Raw genomic sequence first — 20793 nt, 5'->3', positions numbered from 1 at the left:
GATATAGATACTTGAAAAAGAGCAAATGCAAAGAAGCATTTTCTGAACTCCCCTTATCTGCCTAAAGACAGATCTTCCAAAAGGAACTCAATTTTAACATGAATTTCTTCCCTGAAAGTTTCAACAACCAGGGAAGATTAACTCTTATCACAAGGGAAGATACTAGAAGTGACGACCAGACAAACTGTCACAAACTATCATATCTCCCATCTTATTCTAAGGGCCCATCCTTAAAAAATCATTACTCTCTCCTAAATTGCCTACATTCCCCACTCCTTCTCCTTACTAAGAGAGCAGTAAGTTCTCAAATCTCACCTTTTTCTTGGGGGGAAATGTGGGGGAGGAAGTATTTACTTTTGTTTTCTTGTAATGTCCTTGTACATATAATATTAAAAATTAGTAAATTTGTGTACCTTTTCTCCTGTGTATCTGGTCTGCTGGTTGTGCCAGTTTATTTTACAGACCCAGCTATCAAACTTAAAAGAGAGGAAAAGCTTTTCCTCCCCTTCCATTACAAATGAACCACTTATGGAATCCTTTACATACTTCAATGTGAAACTCATATACCTTATTCAATATGCGCCAACCCTAAACATAACTGTTCACTACAGAATAGAATTGTGTATTGTTAACCTAAAAATGAAAGGCATTTCAAAGTAGTGTTCCTGAATAGCAATTCTTATTGTTCTCAAATAAAATGCCTGTTGCCTCTCACTTTGAAAGGCCTTTTTGTTTTTTTAGGTTAACATCTGGGTGTAGCTGAACAGGATCTAAAGTGGCCTCACCCTCATGATCCACCATCCCCTATAACTGGGTATGGTACTTAAAGAGCCTCTTTTGTGCTCACCACTTCCATGGACTGCTGTGACCTTGACTGTGAAACATTCTTAGGTCGGACCTCCCTCCTTTTTGGTTGAGGTCAAATGCCTTTCTTTATCTGAGATCTGGAGTTTTCCCCTCAAAAGAGGGCTTTTTTTCTTCCTCAACAGGTGGTTGCCCCAGGTGCCAGCTTGCAATGAAATGCCACAAGAGCAATGAAATGCTATTTCTATGGATAAGTTTTATTGCACTCCTTTGTTTCCTTTTGTCTCTGTTATGTTGCTTATCATAAGAGATTTCATAAGGAGAGGAACCCAAACATCTGGGGACAATAAAATGCATTTTTAAGAGATAAACAAAGTTTCTAAAAGACAAAAATAATTTCTAAATTCATCCTAAAAGAAACTTTGGCCATCTGAGCAGGTACTCTAGAATTTTTTATTGTTTGTCCTGCCTGAAACATGATGAGATATTTCAAGGAATTTAATAACTCTCTGTTCAAAAATTTGGCAAACTTATAAGTCTAATAGAACTTTTTAAAGTGTTCTCAGTAACTTTAAAGGACCTTTTATTTTTAGGTTAGCAGCATATTCAAAGTCCAGATCTCATTAAGCAAAAGAAGTAGGAGTGGGCGAGGACACAGATATTATTTCCATGCATTTTAAACATATATATGAGGACAACCCAGATCTAGTCCACAGTTGTCTTAGATCATTTCACCCCTCTTATCCCCTTTGCATATTCAGCAACCTCTTTATATGTTAAAAGACATTCACTAAATTGGTAAAAACTAAAAACATACAAATCTAGAAAAATCCAGTTACAGAAGTTAGAATGAACTAAACAAAGTAAACTCAACACTATTTATTCTAATAAGAAATGACATAATCTTTTAGAATCAGCAAGCTCTGTCCCCTGTTCAAAAACATTAACAATTTCCTTTATTCATTCCCCAAACTTTTATTAAGTACCTAATTTTTGCAAAGCACCAAGAAAGGTGTCACAGGGGAGTTAGTATGTCTTCAAATAGTTTTAAATTTCTAAATATTTGAATTCATTCAGCAAATATTTTGGGATAGGCCTCTATGTTGCATGCTGGGATTCAAAAGCAAATAAGACAAGCTCTGAAGGCACTTAGAATAAAAAGGAGACAATTTATATTAATAAATTAATACCATTAAACTTCGTGTGTACCAATTAACTATTAAAAACAGCTCTAAATAAGATACTTAATTTAAAAGCTGTGGATGAAAAGGGGTTCCAAGGAAAATAACCTCACAAAGTTTCCTGATCATAAACCCTTTTCTGGGTTCTTTTAGTGGGTAGTCACACCCCAACCACATAACTGCTTTTTTATTAAAAGGTTTATCTTTGCCTTAAGCAAGTCCTGTCAGTTGCTTTTGTGGATCTAGATTAACATACCTTTGGAATGCCAGAGTAATCATCTTTTTTCAAACCCTCAAAAAAGAAGCATCCACCCTCAAGAAAGCTCATGATCTTATTAACTATCCCAACATCCATTCGCCACTTTGCTTTCTCCCACTTTCAAGTAATCTTCCTTACCTCCTTTAATTCCAAATGCGCGCGCACGCACACACACGTACTGTAAAAGTGTTACTCTTGGGAACATTTGAGATCTTGCTTACAGCAGTTATCTTCAGTCTTGGCTCAAATAAACTCTTAAAATTCTTTACAGGTTCTAAGGTTCTTACAGAGCCTAAATATACAAATTAAGCAAGCTATGCTCAACTACTCTGCTCTTTCATAAGGCTAGATAGGTGACTCTAGTAGGACTATCTGGCCAAGTTTCTTCATGCCTGTCTGCTCATCTATTAAAAATGGAGATAATAATAATACTTCATAGAGCTGTTGAAAGAAATAAATAAAGTCTTAGAACTCTCCCTGGGACTTAATGGTAATATCAAAGGTGAAATTAGCTTTGTTTGGTGGCCTGGGAATTTAACTTTGATGTAATTTTTCAGAGAAAAATACTTCCTTACCTCCAAACCTTTTCACCTAGGGCCTCTCATATTTTAAATGATCTTTACAGGTCCACTTCCCCCATTTGACTCCAGCTCCTACAAGCTCAGTCATTTCTGTTGCCCCAGGGTCCAAGCCAATAACTGTTGAATGAGCAACAAAATGAACACACTTAAAATAGAACTTCGGGAATCCATGTACAAAATTTTCCCTCCAAAGGTGTAAACAGGAAACCTGTTCCAATAAGAACTTGGAAACTTTCTGCTTACAACTCCCATTCTTACTTCAATAGCCCAATCTATGTGGGACAAATAGCCAACATGCTGTTTTATACCACTTGTAGCAGCAAATTATCAAGGTGGTGGTAGTTGACAGTGAAGATTACGCCATTTCTGCAGTCTTTATTGATTGGGTGTCTTCTTATATCCTGGGAGGTTTTGTTTGTTTAATTGTTATTTGAAGGAGGAAATGGCAGAGGACAGAGAAGTGAAATAATATTGGTCTCAGGCTCAGTGTGGGTCACAGTTTGCCTCACCCTCAAACATAATCACATTTTACATCCAATCTCAGGCCTGGGATAAGGGCGGGGAATTGCAAAGAAATGTCCAAAGACTAATCCTCTAGCCGTAGCTATACATGAACTAATCCCTTCCTTCACAGAAAGTATTCCTGTACTGGGGCTTTTTAGGGTTTCCAGATAACAGATTTTTCTCTCTAGGGAATCTCTGAGAAGGCATAATCTTAAAGGCATTCCTTAATTTTTTTATAAAAATTATTCTAATGTATATATGAATGTTTTAATATCCAGAAGGCTATGTGACTGGGAGTGAAAAGGTACACAAGTAACAGGCCATGAATTTTCTTAAACTTAAAAAACCTAATATCTAACAAATACTCCAGGTGAAACTGACTACTTACTCCCATTTTTATGTCTCACTATCTTATACACAACACTACTCACAATCTTTAATTGCACTTATTCAGTTGTTTTTCTCTCAAAATTATTGTAATCTACTTCAAGACGGGGCATTATCTTAATCTATATCACCAGAATGGATCAAATAGAGAAGTAATATTTTCAAACTCCACATTGACACTTGATATTTTCTCTATGCAGCCCCTCCCTTGGAGCAAGGACCTCTTCAAACCGGGTGAGCAGACTTCCGCAGGGTACAATCTATCAGCTCAGGGAATTCCATCAATGGAAAGCCGGCCTGTCCACTTGGAAGAGTCAGCTCAGGGTCTTCTGCATGGTTTTATCCACATTCTGCAGGGATACCTTATGGAACTCTTGATCTGAGATTAACGTCTCAGGCAAAAGGGAACTAAACCTAAAATAACCAAAACCCAAGGATCTGGTTCACCAACACTGCCATGAATTGACCTGACTGGTTTTCCGGTAAAAAAAAAATAATGTCAATGGAAGAAACATCCAAACCCACAGAGAATTTTTATAAGAGTTTGAGTCCAAACTGACAATTGCTGGAAGCAAAATTTCAAATGCTTGAGTGAATAAGTTTTTCAACTTCTTTTATGCATTTGAATTTAAAGAGGGAAGGTAAAGAAGATTAAATGAAGGTGGGAGAAAGCAAAACTGAGATTGGATTACAGCATAGTTAAGATTATGTGCTCTCTTTGAGGGTGGTTACACCTTGGAAGGGTATTACTTCTGGCATTTCAAAGACGTGTTAACCTAGATGCACAGGAACAAGGAACAGGGCTGGCTTAAAAGAAGTTATAGGCCTGGAGCATGACTGACTATGATTTATTACACACTCCTTTTTCATCCACACGATCTTTACAGGAGGCAGCATTTCAGAGTATTTTAAGAACACCAAATAACATTCCATGTGTGTGGTAAAAGGTAAGCACTATTTTGCTGGTAGTGATTGCTTTGGTAATGTCTTTAAAAATGTAATGTCAAGTAAATAACACAATTCCCCAAAATGCCATTTCTCCCATTTAGGTGAGAAATTTTACTAACATTTTCACATATTCCCTTGTTGAGCAAAGGCATTTAGAACCTCAGAATGAATTTCTAGATCACATAAATTTATGAGTAAGTGAGTAAGAATTTTATAAGCCTAGTGCAGAATTGGAAGAACTCAACAGTGAACCTCCAAATAAAAGTTCGAAGTAAAATAATTTCATTCCCTGACCCTCCCCTCCCCAAACTGGTGAAAGTTCTTATTATGTCCATCCAAAAATACAATTTCAAATAGTAGTGACAAGACATCCTTTCCTCTGAAGTCACTCATGCTTCAGCCTTATCCTGTCTTCTGGGGAATAAAATATGCAAACACAATGCATACAATTTCAGATCTTGTTAAGTCACTTTGATAAGAAGGGAAAAGGAAATGGGAGGTCCCTATGAGTATTTGTTACAGCTACCTTTGGATAGAAAATACTGAGTTTAACTGAAGTTGGGCTTATTTGTCGTATAAACCACTCTAATATTTAAATTTTCAAAATGGATAAATTCAATGTTCACCAATTTCCAAGCAAATATCCACAAATTTATCCATGTACACAGACGATTTTTATTTATGCTGCAAATATCTTGTTAAAGTTATCCAAAACTTTACTAGGATTACATCTGAGTGAACCACATAGTCCAAAAAATCTTTTCTAGGGGTGATTAGTGAAGCTACACTCTTAAATAACTGACTTTTAGGAAACCCACCATCCTTTGGGACAATAAAGTCTTTGTTAGGAACTAAAGGTTAAAGGTAGTTTTATTTATGTCCTCCACAGTAAAATTTATATACATTATTGAGATTACTTGTTTTATTTTTTCGGTGAAGCAAAGGAGAAAGATTACTGCAACAAGATTTTACTTCTTAACATTTGATCGTGACAAAAACCACATATTTAGCTTCAAAAAATTCAAAATTTTTGCTAAAAGAATAAAAGAGAGGGTCAAAAAAGAAAAAAAATATATATTTTTAAGTTTGGGCAATTTCACTACCATTCCATATTCAAAAATGTGTTATACCCAAGAACAGCAGTTCAACTTTTGGAGCTTAGGACTCCTTCATATTCATAAAAATTACCAAGGACCTCTAAAAATCTTTCATTTATATGTCTACCAATATTCACATGTTAGAAATTAAAACTGGGACTCATTAGTTCATTTAAAATAATAATAAACCTATTACATGTTAGTATAAATGACATTTTTATGAAAAAAATTAAGATTTATAAGATGAGCACTGTCTTTTATTTTTGTAAATATCTTTACTATCCTGCTTAAGAGAGCTGGATTCTCATATCTGCTTCTGCATCCAACCTATTGGAATAAGTGATCTTGGTTGAAGTATATAAAGAAAATCAGCTTCACAGAGACATGTAGTTGGAAAAGGAAATCGTATTTTAATAGCTTCTTTAGATATTGTGGATTCGTGATATACCCCAGGAAAACACCACTATACACTCATGAGAGAATAAGCAAAAAGGGAAAATAATGTCTTAGCACCATTATGAAAATAATTTTCATTTTGAAGACCCTTTGAAAGGGTCTCAAGGACTCCCAGGGGTCCCTGGACCACACGTGGAGAACCACTGCCCAGAGTGACTGATGTAGGCACTAAGGCAACTGTGAGTGAGAGGCAGGATCTAAAAATCTTTGCTTTATATGTCTACCTAGTTGGTCTCAGGTCCCACAGTAGATCCTGTCTCTCACTTACACTTGCCCTAGTGCCTACATGCAGTCATTTCTGGGCATGTCTTAGTCTAAGTATCTCATCTCAATGAGTGTGTTGTATTCAACATCCCCTATTTAATCTAGTACTCAGTTGAAGAAAGTACCAACATAGAGAAAAAGCAATTAGAGATCAAATCTTCATATGTGAGCTATATAAAGGACTTGTGAAGGACAATTTTGACTGCATTCCATTTTTAACCATAAGCTGATTTTAGTGTCCACAACATCCCCCTCTCGAAGATGTCACTGAAGGATGACAAGTGCAGGATCAGCCCTTCATAACCCATAGGCAGATATACTCTTACCAGTTTATCTACTCTTCCTTTAACTTATTGATACCTCTAAGAATAGCTTTATTCATTCATTCATTCGTTTTAAAATACTTTTATTGGCATATTATTCTAATAAAAACAAATAAAACTGTGTCCCAAATACCAACACCAAAAGGTTCTGTAATTATAAAATAGCTATCAAGTATGGTACAAGAAGAGGCTTGGGATTCCATAAAAGGATAAATCCCTTCTGCCTAGAGATATTTGGGAAGTTTTCATGGGGGACATGGAATTTAGGAAAGTCCTTGAAAGATGACAAAGGTTTTGAGAGATGGTGATGGAATTCCACAGTGGTTAGAACTGTAGTGATTTCATCCTAGAGGAGAATTCAGAGGAAACCTATTTTAAGGTTTGGTAAAAGCCATGAGGTCACTGGGAAGCAGAGAATAAAGAAAAAAGCCAAGAATCTTTGGAAACAGGAATAAGGAACAGGGAATTACTAATTAGGATTGGTGACATGATACCTGAAGTTGAGAAGGGTGAAAGTTTCTATCTTTGATAAAAAAAAAAGTTTGCATTATTACAAAAGTAAAAAGTTTCAAATAAAAACTGAGGAGATATGTTTAATACTGCAAAGAAAATAAGAAAGATGGTGATTTTTGTCCATGACGAACAAACAGATGGAGAGGGATTCAGGAAATAGGTGGCAAACAGAGGAGGCAGCTCGTGTAAGATACTCTTAGGAGAAACAATATGAAGAACGATAGCCACTAAATCAACAATATAAAGCAAAAGCCAACATTAACGTAGACTTTCATATATGCCAAAAGTTGTGCTAAATGCTTTTATGCGCTTTAGCTAGAGTAATATTCACAATTGTGTGACAAATATAATTATTATTACCCCTTTACAAAGGAGGAGCAGGTTCTACATAATGCCACCAGAGCTCTTCCATACTCTTTAATAGGCAATGTTGAAAGAGTTTATTTTATGTTGAGAAAGCCTGGAACTTTTTGTAGATAAGAGGGAAGCCAATAAAAAGAGAGAGTAAAGATGCAAGAGAGAATGAATATGACTTTAGAGATTTTGCTGGGTTGGGGGTAGAGAAATAAGTGGTATGAACAGCCAAGGAGGAAGGCTCAGCCTTAAAGAAAATTCTTCCTCTTCTGATAGAGGCAAGGAATAGATGACGAGCTTTCCTTCTTGGTAGTTTTGCCCAAGACCCTATTATCTGTGTTCCAGGAAGTCATAGCCCATTTAGTTCTGAAGGCTGCAAATCTCAGCATTCTTCTTTGACATGCTTACCCAGAGAAAGGAAGATAGGAGATACACACATGCAGTCACAGTGTCCCTTTTTATTACTAGCACTTTACAGTACAACAGCACAGTAAAATATATGTCCTAAAGATCACAAAGCATGTGAGAAGCTCTCTCCATAGAGGGTCCACCAAACTTATGATAGATGGAAAACACCAATAGTATCCCATTAGACACCCTATGGAGAAAACGGCCACACAGTGTCCCAGGGATGTCTCTAATATGCTAACCTAAAAATGTGTGCCTCAGAATACAAGGGACTGCAGACAAACTACACTTAGCAAATAGGATTTGGGGTGGAGAGGATAAGAGTAAATGTAATTGGGAATCACTGGCAATTAGGTAAGTCCTGGCAAGGTATAATGAAAAGAAAGGAAGGATGGAGGAAGAGCAAGGTAAATTTCCTTTCTTCTCTAGTTCGTAAAAAATCTCTGTCAGCAAACTGGTAAAATCCTGTTCTCTCTGGGTGATTGCCCCCAGGGGTTGTTAGAGTAATTTCCAGCTGCAAATTTTCATAAGCATTCCTTTAGCTGTACTTAGAAATATGCACTCCACTTACTTTTTAAAAAATAATAAATTATAATCATTTCAGGCAAATCTTTTACAATTGTCTGCCTAATTGACACATAGCAAACAAACAAACAAACAAAACAGATTTACAATAATGTTATAATTGTTAGAATGCTGCACTTGGTTCTTGTATTCTTAGTTTTCGCTCGGCTGCTGACGGAACATGTAAGTCCTAACAACTTTTTTTGCAAACGGTTAAAATCCACACAGTACAACAGATGGCACAGGGAAAAATTAAAACTCCCTTGCACCCTCGTACTCCAACCATCCGGTTTCCTCCCCACAAAGGAACGTCTATTACAGTTTGTTGTATTCAAAGACAGTCTTTCAAAGACATTCTATGTGTTTATAAGCATAGAGGCATATTATACGCACCATTCTGCAACCTTGCTTTTTCTTCACTTATTAATAACTTGAATATCCTTATATCTTTTTACACATATAATTGCTTCATTTTTTTGAGTCCTGACCAGTTTTCCTTTGTATGGAAGTCCCATAATTTGTCTAGTCAACATAGATACAGCAGAGCTTTTGTGTGCATATATATCTGCAGGATAAAAACCTAAAAGTGAGGTTTCTAAGTTAATTCAGATATTGCCACACTGCCCTCCAACATACAAATTTATAAGCAAAAGGTACGAGTTACTAACAACTTTTAAACAATAGAGAATACACTGAATATAATGCATTTTAATTGCTTTAGGGAACCACAGTATTTCTTATTAATACTCAACTTCCTTTCAAAAGCATTTTGAGGTGACCCAACTCATTCTACTTAAAAATACTACAAATAATAAAAATACACACAAAAAGCTTTATTTCCTGAAAAACAACAATCTCCTCAATCATCTAAAATGGCTTTAATGTTCAGAAGGTAAAAAGTATTTCCAGCAGAAGGAAAAAAAATCTCAAGCAGAACTTTGAAAATACGTTTGAGAATACTGAACAGCTAAGAAAACAACTTTAAGACCAGAAGACTTCAACAAAAATAGTACTGGTTTTCTGATTATTTTCTATGAAAGTCACACATTTTTGAAAAGTAGTAGATTATAGTAGAGAAAGAACAAGAGTTAGAGGACAAGGGTTTGCTTTTTTGCTGCCCACTGCCTGTGGGATGTCCATTCATCTACTTGCAACTCAGGTAACTGGGTTAAAACCTACTTTATTGACCTCGCCAGGTTTAAAAAGAAACAGAAGAGACTCTTACTCCAAATCAAACTATCTAAATCTGTATCCCTCATTTCCCCCACCAAAATCTATACCCACTCCTTTACTCCCTAAGAGCTCCCCAATGTACTCAGGTGTCCAAGTTAGAAACCAGAACACCATTCTTGTTTCTTCCTTATCCTTACCTCCCAGTCAATCAACCACCAAGACCTAGTGACTCTATTTCTTAAAATAATTCTTGCATGTGCCTACCTCTCTGCATCCATATTGCCACTATTCTAATGTCACCACGAATTTTTACCTAGATTGCCTCCCATTTGGTCTGCCTCCCCAATTCCCTTTCTTCAATCTATTCTTAAATAAAGACCATAATCTTCTTAAAGTGAAAGAATAAACAACATATTCTCACCTAAACCTTTCATTCAGTGGTTTGGCCATTGTCTTCAGGATAAAGTTCAAAAGTCCTTCACATGATTCATGGCCCACTGCCACATCTGAAGTCGGCTCCCTCGCTGGCACTCATGTGGGCACGCTCTCTCTCTCTCTTTCTCTCTCTCACTCTCTCTCTCTTTCTTTCTCCTCATCTCTTGCCCCTTCCTACCTCAATATCTACATTCTAAATACACTGAACAACTCTGAATTCTCTGAATTCACCTCGTGGTCCTCCCTACACACTTTTCTTTTCCTAAAATACTCTCCTCTCTACTCCTTTCTCCATCAATTTAGACATCATATCTTCTAGAAAACCCATCTAGAAACTCTTTTTATGGATCTCTGAAGCAGGATCTCTTTTCATGTGCCTCTGGGGCTTCTGTGTTTAGTCCCAGCCCCATGTACTGTACTGTCATGACCTATTTAGACCTTTGACACTCTAAGTCTCATAGATAGGGAATTGTTTTCTTTATTGTAGTTCCCACAGTGCCTAGCTGAGTTCTAGGCACATATAGTAGCATTTTACCAAAGTTTACTAAAGTATATCCTGTAGAACAAAGGTAGTACATGGAAGAAAAAGAAAATGTTTTCTGGCCCTTTAAGCACATGCAAGTCTTGTGACTCTCCAGAACTATCCACTATTCCCCTAAATATATCTGACCAAGGATCATCTCAGAGGGTATCATACACTTGTTTCCACAGTATAGAATTTTGGAAGATTCCTTTTAATTTAATTGATTTATTTACTTTTGTTTTTTAAAAAATTATTTTCAAAAGATTTCTACCAGTCATCACTAAGAATATGACCTCCCCTAAATCTTATATCTTAATGTAAGATTTTCATTTTCATCTTTAATATTTTTAACTTAATTTTTAAAAATATGTTTAACAATAGAAATCTTCAAGATTTTTATCTTAATTTAAGCTAAAAGATTTAGAGTAAGGTACAAAACTTTTTTTTTTCAGAAAAATAAAATCACATCAAGATAACTAATTCTAACAAAATTCTAAGAAGAAAAATATATTTTAATAAAACAAGGATAGTCCAGGAAGTTGAGAATCAAGTCTGTCAGTGGGAGACCAAGAATCCTGGTAAGTAACAGAAGTTGGCAGATATGAGATATCATTTGCCAAGATAAATTTTCCGAACTTTTAAATCTGGCTGTTGATTTTCAAAGTTCCGTGCTGTTTTTTGAGACTGACTATACTTTTAATGGAGTTCGAGAAGGAAAGGGAACATAACTACCTCGCAATGCTTTCGCTAAGTCACTGAAGAGCAAAGCTACAGAACAGCTTTCCATTTTCATTGAGTTTTGGTTAATATGACAGTTCTGTATTTTATTTCCTCTGCTATTGTAAAACAAGAAGATATAGACTCTATCCATAAGGAAGAGGCCTTAACATGACCAAAAAGATTATTATAAAAGAGGATTCAAACAAAAGAAAAGCAGCATTTCTTTTTTTAAGAATGTGTCATTCAATGCTCACAATATTTAGCGATTACATTATAAAGAGGAACACTCTACCTTAGCCACTTCCAGCTGCAAACAACAAAACTCTCTCCTTGATCAAACTTGAGTCAGGCTCTTTCTGACTTGAGTCTTCTTTTCTGACTAGGCCCCAGTCGTGGCCTCTGTCTTTGGACCCTCTTAGTCCAGTTGCAACAAGAATCCTGCTAAGTTTAGTAAAACTCTCCCACTCTCGGTATCTGATCACCCTGGACTGACTTCAACAAGAATCCTGTTGAGTTGGTCTAACAAGAATCCCCCTAGCCTCATTGTTTTTTCTTAGTCATTTTTCATTCACTGACCCCCACCCTGCTCTTTGACTATAAATCTCTACTTGTCCTTGTGTTTGAGTTGAGCGCAATCTTTCTTCCCTACCGCAAAACCCATATTGCAGTAGTTCCTATATATATCATGTGTCAAGTGTCATGAAAGTTTTTCCTTTAATAAACCCAAGCCACAAATATACATACACAAAAATCATTACCTGTAGGTCAGAGAACAAACCTGACATAACACTGGAATCCCAGTAACTCTCAAAAACTCTCCGGTGGCCAAGACCTTATAGAGTTTTTCCCTTCAATTAAACTCAAAGAGAGACTCTAACATCAAGAGGACTCCACAGAGATAAGATAAACCACAAAGGGCTCCCTCAGGGTAAGTGTCTCCTAACCCTTCTTCTATCACCCTGCTCTTCATGCTTGATATTTACCAAACCCAAATACCAGCCAGTAAGTAGCAATTTCTGTCTGAAATGTCTCTGCTCTAAGAGTTGTTTCTCAAGAATGGTTTCCTTCTAAGGGCGGTGGCTGTGAGAAACCAAAACAGGAGCCTGAGCAGCTTGTCTCTTTATTCTGTTCAAGAACAAAGATTCCACCTGTAAAGTCTTACGCCAATTCACAATTCCATCCTAGTTTGTCTTTCTTAAGGGTGTTCTAAAAACTCTTGCTAATTTTAGAAAGAGTTTAAATTTGAAGACTTTGGACCCTCTTCTCTGTTGAACAATATCTACTTTCTAGACCCGCTGGCCAGAGAGCAAAATTGCCTGCTTAAAAATCTGAGTTTCGCTAGGCCAGATAAGACCAAAGATTAGGGGGGGGGGGGGTTGTTTTGTTTTCGAAATCACTTTAACGTAGACCATTAACAGTGGTAACAAAGGTTAGAAAGCCTTAACTAATCTAGACCAAGAATCTGTAAAGTACCCTAGAGAATTGAATCCTTCTGGGAGAAAAATTCTCCTTCCTAAGATTGTAAGATTTAATTTACAAAAACCCCTTGGCTCTTTAAAATATCAATGGAGAGTATCTATTTTCTCCAGAAAGAAGAAAAAGATGTTTTCATATTCAAAGACCAAGGTGCTCCACTGTAAGATAATAACCTGGTCCATTCTATAAGATAATATTAATAGCAGGTACCTTAGTTTGGGCTACTACAACAGAATATCATAAACTGGTTTGCACAAGGGGGAAAAAAAAGCCATTTACTTCTTGCAGTTTTGGAAATTGAAAGTTCATGATCAGAGTTGTGCATGAATTGTGGTGAACGCCCTCTTCCTGGTTCAAAATGGCCACCTTCTCCCTGTACTTTCATAGGGCAGACAGGCAGATAGATCTCTCTTGTCTCTCCCTATAAGGGCACTAATCCCATTCATGGGGGCTCCATCCTCAAGACTTAATTACATCCTATAGGCCCCACCTCCAAATGCCATCACATTGGAGATTAGAGCTTCAACATATGAATTTTGGGAGACACAAACATTTAGTCCACAGCAGCAGGTTAACAATTTATTCAGCATGTCTATGCACCCACCTGCACAATGCAAAGCACTTCGTTTATATTAACTCTGTTCAAAAGCATGTGGGAATTAGGTGAAGTTATTATCTCCATTTTACTAATGAGGACACTGAGTCAGAGAGGTTAAGAAATTAATTTGCTCAAGAACATAATAGCTCATAAAAATGACACTGGGATTCAAACACAGACAGTCTGACTGGAGTTCATGCCCTTAACTTCATTTCACTGTCACTTACCCTCAGAACTTGCGCCTATCCCAATCCCTGAAGCTGTATAGTGTTTTAGGGTTTACAAAATCACTCTCCCGAACATCTAATCCGCACACAAATCCCATGAGGTCCCTTGCAGATAATCATGGGTGAGATCGAGCACATAAAATCCCCAGAAAAATACCAGCTACCTAGCATGTCCTCCATGGGGATCCTCAGACCCACAGAGAGATATCAAGAAAATCACGAACTCCTAAAAATTGTATAACAACTTTTGTGAGGCTGTGACTACATGCATTTCTTAGGATAAAATCTCAAGAGCTGGATCAAAAATAAGTAACGCAAAAAGGATCTGAATACACACTAATGCAAAGAAGATATACAAATGGCCAGTGAACACAGGAAAAGATTCTCAACATCATTTATCATTAGGAAAATGCAAATCTAAACCACAATATGATACCTCTTCACACCTCCTAGAATAGCTATAATCAAAAGGTCAGACAATACAAAGTGTTGATGAGGACAGCAAGAAATTGGAACTCTAGTAGATTGCTGGTAACAATGGTGGTATAGCCACTTTGGAAAACAGTCTGGCAGTTCCTCAAAAGGCTAAACATAGAATTTCCATATGACCCAGCAAGTCCACTTCTCGGTATCTACCCAAGTGAAATGAAACCATATGTCCACATGAAAACTTGTACATAAATGTTCACAGAATCATTATTCATAATAACCAGAAAGCAGAAATAACCTAAATATCCGCCAACTGTTGAATGGACAACTGTATTCATAGAATGGAATATTAGTCAGCAACACAAAAATATTAAGTAGAGATCCATGCTGCAACATGGATAAATCTTCAAAACATTATGTTAAGTGAAAGCCAATCACAAAGGAACACATTCTGTATGAGTCCCTTTATACAATATGCTCAGAATATGAAAATCTGTAGAGGCAGAAAGTGGATCAGTAGTTGTCTAGGACTGGCGGGGATAGACAGCTAAAAGGTGTGGGGTTTCTTCTGGGGATGATGAATATGTTCAAAAATTGACTGTGGTGACAGATGTACAATTCTGTGAAGATACTAAAAGCCACTAAATTGTACACTTTAAATGTGTGAATATAATACATGAATTATATCTCAATAAACCTGTTAACATTTTTTAAAGGGAGGAGTGGCATGGGCAGAAAGCAGGCCGCAAGTGTGTTTTGTTCAGCCCATAAAGTATGTTTAAAAATCTTTGGAAGCAACCAATGAAATGTAAAGACAAGGAGGTTTCACATTCAAGAAAGAATCTGTACGTCTGCATTTTCTTTAACAAGGAAAGAAAAAAAACACTATGACAATACAAGACTTGTATTCCAGCCTGGGAACAGTTTACTGGGGCTGAAGGTGAACAGCCATTTATAGACACATCTTACACTAACCAGTTCATCTTAAACCCACCAGGCAGGGTCTCCACACTCTAGTTTGAGTTTTTCAGCCCCTACACTATTGCTCTCATCAGATTTTAAAAGGAATCTCTGTCTCAAGATGCATTTGCAGCTCTTAAAAAGAGGTGACAGGTAAACAGTGGCTATTTGCTATGTAGACAAGGACACTGAGGAAACTTGCTGAGGCCAGGAGGGCATGTAGTCAGCAGTAAATGACCTTTTGTGAATTCTGGTTTCTTTCATTACTCTTCTACCTCCCTGTTAATATTTCTAGAGAAGTTTATAATTACCATATCTTACTCCTTTTTTCAGTTGCAACTGAGGGAAATCAATGAGAAAGTTAAGAATATGCTAGACATTCCCCAAAAGCATATGATTTTCAGACTCTGTGATCTTCTAATCACAAGCAACGTTATACATAAACCTAAGTTCCTTTGGTTTGCGTGGGCAACTAGAGCAGGACCTCCTGGCTCATATCCCAACATACCCCAATGCTAGGAAAATAAAGAGAATGTTAAACTCACACACACAGCAGGGGGTGGGAAATGCCAAGAGAGTATGTTTTCATCAAGATCACCCAGTACACCCACTACAGAAAACACAAGTTTCTGACAGACAGGGATATTTCTTCTCCTGGGTGAAGTGGCTGCTCACATTAAAAATGACCATTTATAAGAAGCTCTGAGTGCACAATAGTAAAGCGAAGAGAGAACTTTCGTTGCCTACAATCATTCGCCCCACTGGGCTTTGAGTCTGGCTGGAAGAAAATTCTGTATAATGGCCACAGAGAGTTTAGGAAGAGGTGAAAGGAAAAAGAACAACCAAATTTACCAGGCTGGTCTCTCCAGTCAAAACACACTGTACAGTCGCAATCGGACCAAGGATATCTGACCTTTCCTTGTCTGGTCCTAGACCATTTCAAAATCCATAGCCAGTACGCAGAGCAAACATCAGCAAGGAAAATGCAGACAAACCAGGGCTGGGAAAAGCACCTGTCTATGCTACTGAGTAAACATTTTCATTTTCAATCAAAATGGACAGGAAGGCCCTTGAAAAGAAATGTGCTTGCAAACTCTGAAAAAGAATGCAAATTCTAAGGCAAATAGTATGACCACTTCTCACTGCTCCCAACTGCATAACTGACCATGGCATTCTGAAACAGTCTCAGAGTTTATCTGTACTATAAATAACTGAGGAAACTCTTCCCCAGAGATATGGAAATGAAAACAAAGGCAAAGTAGCACTGGGCTGTTCCCAGCAAGGGGACCTACTAATCATTCTGGTCCATCAGAAGAAACTTTCCAGGGCAGTCCACTGCTACCCTTATCCTACACTATGGAAAAGATTCCAGGCAAAAGCTGAACCCAGCCAAAAGTAGGTTCGATCACCATATTCAAAGTATAGGACATATCCCATTATGTAGTTTGTCTGAAAATCTTTTTTTTCTTAATTGTGGTAAAATACACATAATATAGAATTCCTCGTCCTAACCATTTTTAAGAGTGCAATTTAATATTATGTAGATTTACATATTTGTGTGACTGATCTCCAGAAATTTGTCATCTTGCAAAAGTGAAACTTTATGCTCATTAAACAACTTCTCGTTTTCCTCTCTGCTCAGCCTCTCGCAAATCCCATTCTACCTTTTCAGTTAATTTGACTACTTTAGATAGCCTCATGTAAGTGGAATCAAGCAATATCTGTCTTTTTGTGACTGGCTATTTCACTTAGCATACTATCCTCTCATGGTCAGAATTTTCTCACTTGTTAAGGCTGAATAATGTTTATACACACATATATAATAAATACACATATACATATATACCACATTTTCTTTATCCATTCAGAAAATGTTTTTATATTTTAGGGCTATGATTTTGTTGCTCTTGCAGCATACAAGTTATAAAGCTTAATTTATAATGCTCATGGTTTTATACCAAGAGAGACAGAGAGAGACTTGATTGTATAATAGTTGTACTCCATAAGGGGAAAAACAAGCTAACTAATTTGAACTCAATTCCATCATCAGGAAGCATCTCACCATTCCCCTCTACCTTGAAAATAAAAGTTTTATTCACTGTATACCCTAGCTTCTAAAACAAGGCTTAGTACATAATTGGCACTCGGTAAGTACTTATTGGGTGAATGAATCAAGAAGAATGATTGGTCATGAAATGAAAAGCACAATAGTAGCAAGAAAATGCTATATGCATGATCTTCACTGAGCCAGCTCATCTGAACATATTATTCAAGAAAACATCAATATATATTGACATGGAAAGGTCTCCAAGAAATATTTTTAAAGGAATCAGTATACAGTATGTTCCCATTATGTAAAAATAATAAATACATATTTATAATATATACCTGAATAACATGCTTCAAATCCAACAGATTGATTACCTCTGGATTAGAGGAGGATAAAGATGAGGGGTAGAAAGGAAACATTCTGTTTGAATTTTTATTTGCAGTGTTTGAATTATTTACCATAGAAATTATTTTTGTATTGTTAGTAGAATATTTTTCAAGGAAAAAAATCTAGAAGGATAATTTTTTATAAGAATAAATCAATTCAATTTACCTTACATGTACCCTTTCTCAAAGAGCTACTGAAGAGTGTGTTCACCAAAATTATAATAAAAAATTAGGAAAGGTGACATGGGATACAGGAAACAGGATCCAGCATGACAAAAAGGCAAAGGGAGTCCCCAGCATAACAGTGAAGAGAGAGCTCAATGTAACAGCTGTGCATTAAACATCAAGAGCAACCCATTGGGGGCTGGGGGGAAGAAAGAGCAGCCAATCTAGATGGGCAAAGCAGGTCAGAAAGCTGTATTCAAGAAGAAAAAATTGAATAGCTGTTATACTGGTACATCCTGAGAGAAATTTTAGATAACTGGCAAGGAACTTGCATTTAAATTAGTGAACATTCCATAGAAAATTCTGCAAGCACATACAGAAAGAACACTCTGGAGGAAAACAAAATAAAGAGGAAATAATCATATGCTACATAACTCAGCTCTTCATAGTGTATAGGAAAGCATAATAATTTGACCTAACTAAATACTGACCTAACTAAAAATTATGAGATAATTATCTTCTGAGGATAAATAGAAAAAAGAGGAAGGATAAATGTGAATGGTGAGTGCAGGAATGCAAAAGAAAGTGAAATCCTCATATTCCGTGCTGGAAAGACAATACATGATGACTAAACCTGAAAAATCAAAAAGGAGCAATATAAGCATTATTTAAAGACATGAATGAGCACCAATAGCTAAAAGAGATGAACATGAATGCTCTTTTAAAAGCAGAAAATGAATCTTACAGAATTATTTGAATTATATGTACATTACAACTTTAATAAAACTAAGAAGTAAAAAAGGAAAGAAATATCGCAACCAAGTGCTCACTTCAGTGGCACACATGCTAAAATTGGGACAATACAGAGAAGATTAGCATGGCCCCTACACAAGGATGACACACAAATCTGTGAAGTGCTCTCTCCATCGCTCTCTCTCTCTTTATATATATATATTTTTTATATATATATATATATTTTTTTTAATGCCTACAGCACCTGGTCTTCCTAGGTGGTCTCCCATCCAAGTACTAATCAGGCCCAACCCTGCTTAGCTTGAGATCAGATGAGATAAGGCGCATTCTGGCTGGTATGGCTGTAGACTTGAAGCATTCCAAATTTTTAATGAGAAAAATACAAGCACAACTGAGACCCACATCAGAATACTTTAACAATGTTTTTTTTTTTTTTCAGGAAATAATTGCCATGGAGACTTCTGACGTGACACAAAGAAATAACTGAGTTATAGGTAGGATGGCCACTTTCATTTCCGACACTATGATTCTCCCAGAAGTGTGATGAAAGTCACTTGCAGAATGTTTGAATTCTTCAGCCTATATTGAAAACCCAGGATTAAAAGCCCAGTAAGAAAGAAAAAAAGGCAAGATATATTTCAGTTCCAGTATTCACCTAATGCTTGATGGTTTTGACATAGATGTCCACCACCAAACCCCCCCCCCCCAAAAAAATAGCTTTGGCAATGAATTGGAAATAGGCAAGATAAAGCTAAAATGTGCGGCATGCAAATATGCTGTCTGGGTCTTTTCTCTCTCCTCTGGGTACAAGCAACTTAAATGCTATTTAAGCCCTTGTCTATCAAGACAAGTTTATACTACTTCAGGGTACTAGCCCCCAATTTTAATCCCCGAAAAGAGGGCTTATGCCGAGTTCCATCTCAAACGTTTTACTGTGGCGGCGGGGGAGGGGGGAGTTGGGCCAGATTCTTACAGCTAAACCCAGATGTCAGTCAAGCTAAAAAAGAGTGAGCCACCTTCTCCATAGAATGATCAAAATCATATGTATGGATAGAATATCCATGCTCTTACTGTTTTAAAGCACTGACCTAGGTTCAAATCTCAACTCTGTTCTCCCTCAGCCTCATTTTCCTCCCTTGTGAACCAATGGGGTGGGAGGGGCAATGATATGTAGACCTCATAGGATTATTGGATGAAATAATAATCAAACTCTTGCAAACCTGCTAAATATGTTAGGTATTACTCTAAGTGCACTGTATACATAGCACCTTATTTTCCATTTGAGGAAGTCAAACCACAGAAGCTAAGAAACTTGCCCAAGATCAAAGCTAGTGGTTGAAAGGGGACACTAATTCAGGTGATCTTGCTCCAAAGAAAGTTATCTTAACAACCAGACAATGCCAAAATGAGCTCAAAGTTTGTTAAGCATCTTGTACTATGGCTAAAATATAATGTGACCAATAATGGTATTTATTTACACATAGCGTGTGCCAGTACAAACATAATAGGTAAGTGATAGCCAGGCTGAGGTTTGGCCGCCTTATAAGAGACCGAAGCATGACCAGAGTCTCTACACTTCTCCCTAACGCCCCAAGCTAACTTATTTGTCAAGAGTCCCAAGCGGCGAGGTCGCCCTCCCTCTCCAAGCCCCTAGAACTACCTGTTGCGCTAAGCGCCAGCAGTCGAGAGAAGCCGCGCGCGCAACTAGAGGCTGGTGAGTTCCCGGCGGATGGAGCGGCTGGTGGGGCGAGTGTTTACCTTGACCTGCACTCTCATCGCTCTAGGACTCCGGCGCGGGGCTTGAGGGGACAGGGGACGCATAGGTACTCGTGGCTCTGGTCGCTTCAAACTTCACCTTCTCTCCTCCCCTACTCCCAACTCTCGCCATCCAGTCTCCTCTACCGCTGGCGAGGAGTAGAACCAGAGAGCTGCTTCCTCTCCCCGGACGTATCCCTGCCTCCCTGCCGCCCTAAGCTGAAGCCCCCGCCTCGTTAGGTTTCCGCTTGACCCAGCTCCACGCTGGCCTCATTCCAGCTCCTGAAACTGGGGCTGCGGGACCTTCTGCTTAGCAGATGCCCTACGTTAGGTGAAACCTCAGATAGGATAATTAGTTCTGAGTGCAATCCAGAGGGTTTGAAAGGGTAGTTCGTAAATCTTAGCTATTACAGATCTCAGATACTACTGCGACTTGCCCAACCCACAGTCACCCAGGACCCTGGGCTCAGACCTGGTAAATCGCTTAAGGCCCTTTGCCC

At 37.5% G+C, this 20793-nt stretch overlaps 1 protein-coding gene, 1 non-coding gene and 1 pseudogene across 15 annotated transcripts in view; 1 reads left to right on the top strand and 2 right to left on the bottom strand.

Annotated features, from left to right (window-relative positions):
• TRPM6 (transient receptor potential cation channel subfamily M member 6) overlaps positions 1–20793 on the bottom strand; it is a 164414-nt gene that overhangs the window by 96173 nt on the left and 47448 nt on the right. For 4 of the 14 annotated variants that reach the window (XM_036238425.1, XM_036238424.1, XM_036238427.1 and 1 more), the window contains one exon: positions 2820–2942. The exons of 8 other annotated variants lie outside the window; for them this stretch is intronic. Coding sequence is in view for 2 of the 6 variants with exons in the window: in XM_016146201.2 (XP_016001687.2) it covers positions 20297–20359 (63 nt within the window). In the remaining 4 variants the exon portion in view is untranslated. Of the gene's footprint in view, positions 1–2819; positions 2943–20296; positions 20775–20793 lie in introns of those variants that run through there. 2 more of the 14 variants (XM_016146201.2, XM_036238420.1) reach the window with 1 other exon arrangement.
• Positions 18608–18714, top strand: LOC118601057. Its single transcript, XR_004950160.1, has one exon. It is a non-coding gene; the product is annotated as a U6 spliceosomal RNA (small nuclear RNA).
• LOC118601314 lies at positions 18771–18887 on the bottom strand (annotated as a pseudogene).

The sequence above is a fragment of the Rousettus aegyptiacus genome, unplaced genomic scaffold (assembly GCF_014176215.1).
Source record: "Rousettus aegyptiacus isolate mRouAeg1 unplaced genomic scaffold, mRouAeg1.p scaffold_m13_p_3, whole genome shotgun sequence".
In the NCBI taxonomy this organism is placed as follows: Eukaryota; Metazoa; Chordata; class Mammalia; order Chiroptera; family Pteropodidae; genus Rousettus; species Rousettus aegyptiacus.
This window is presented reverse-complemented; position numbering and strand designations above follow the sequence as displayed.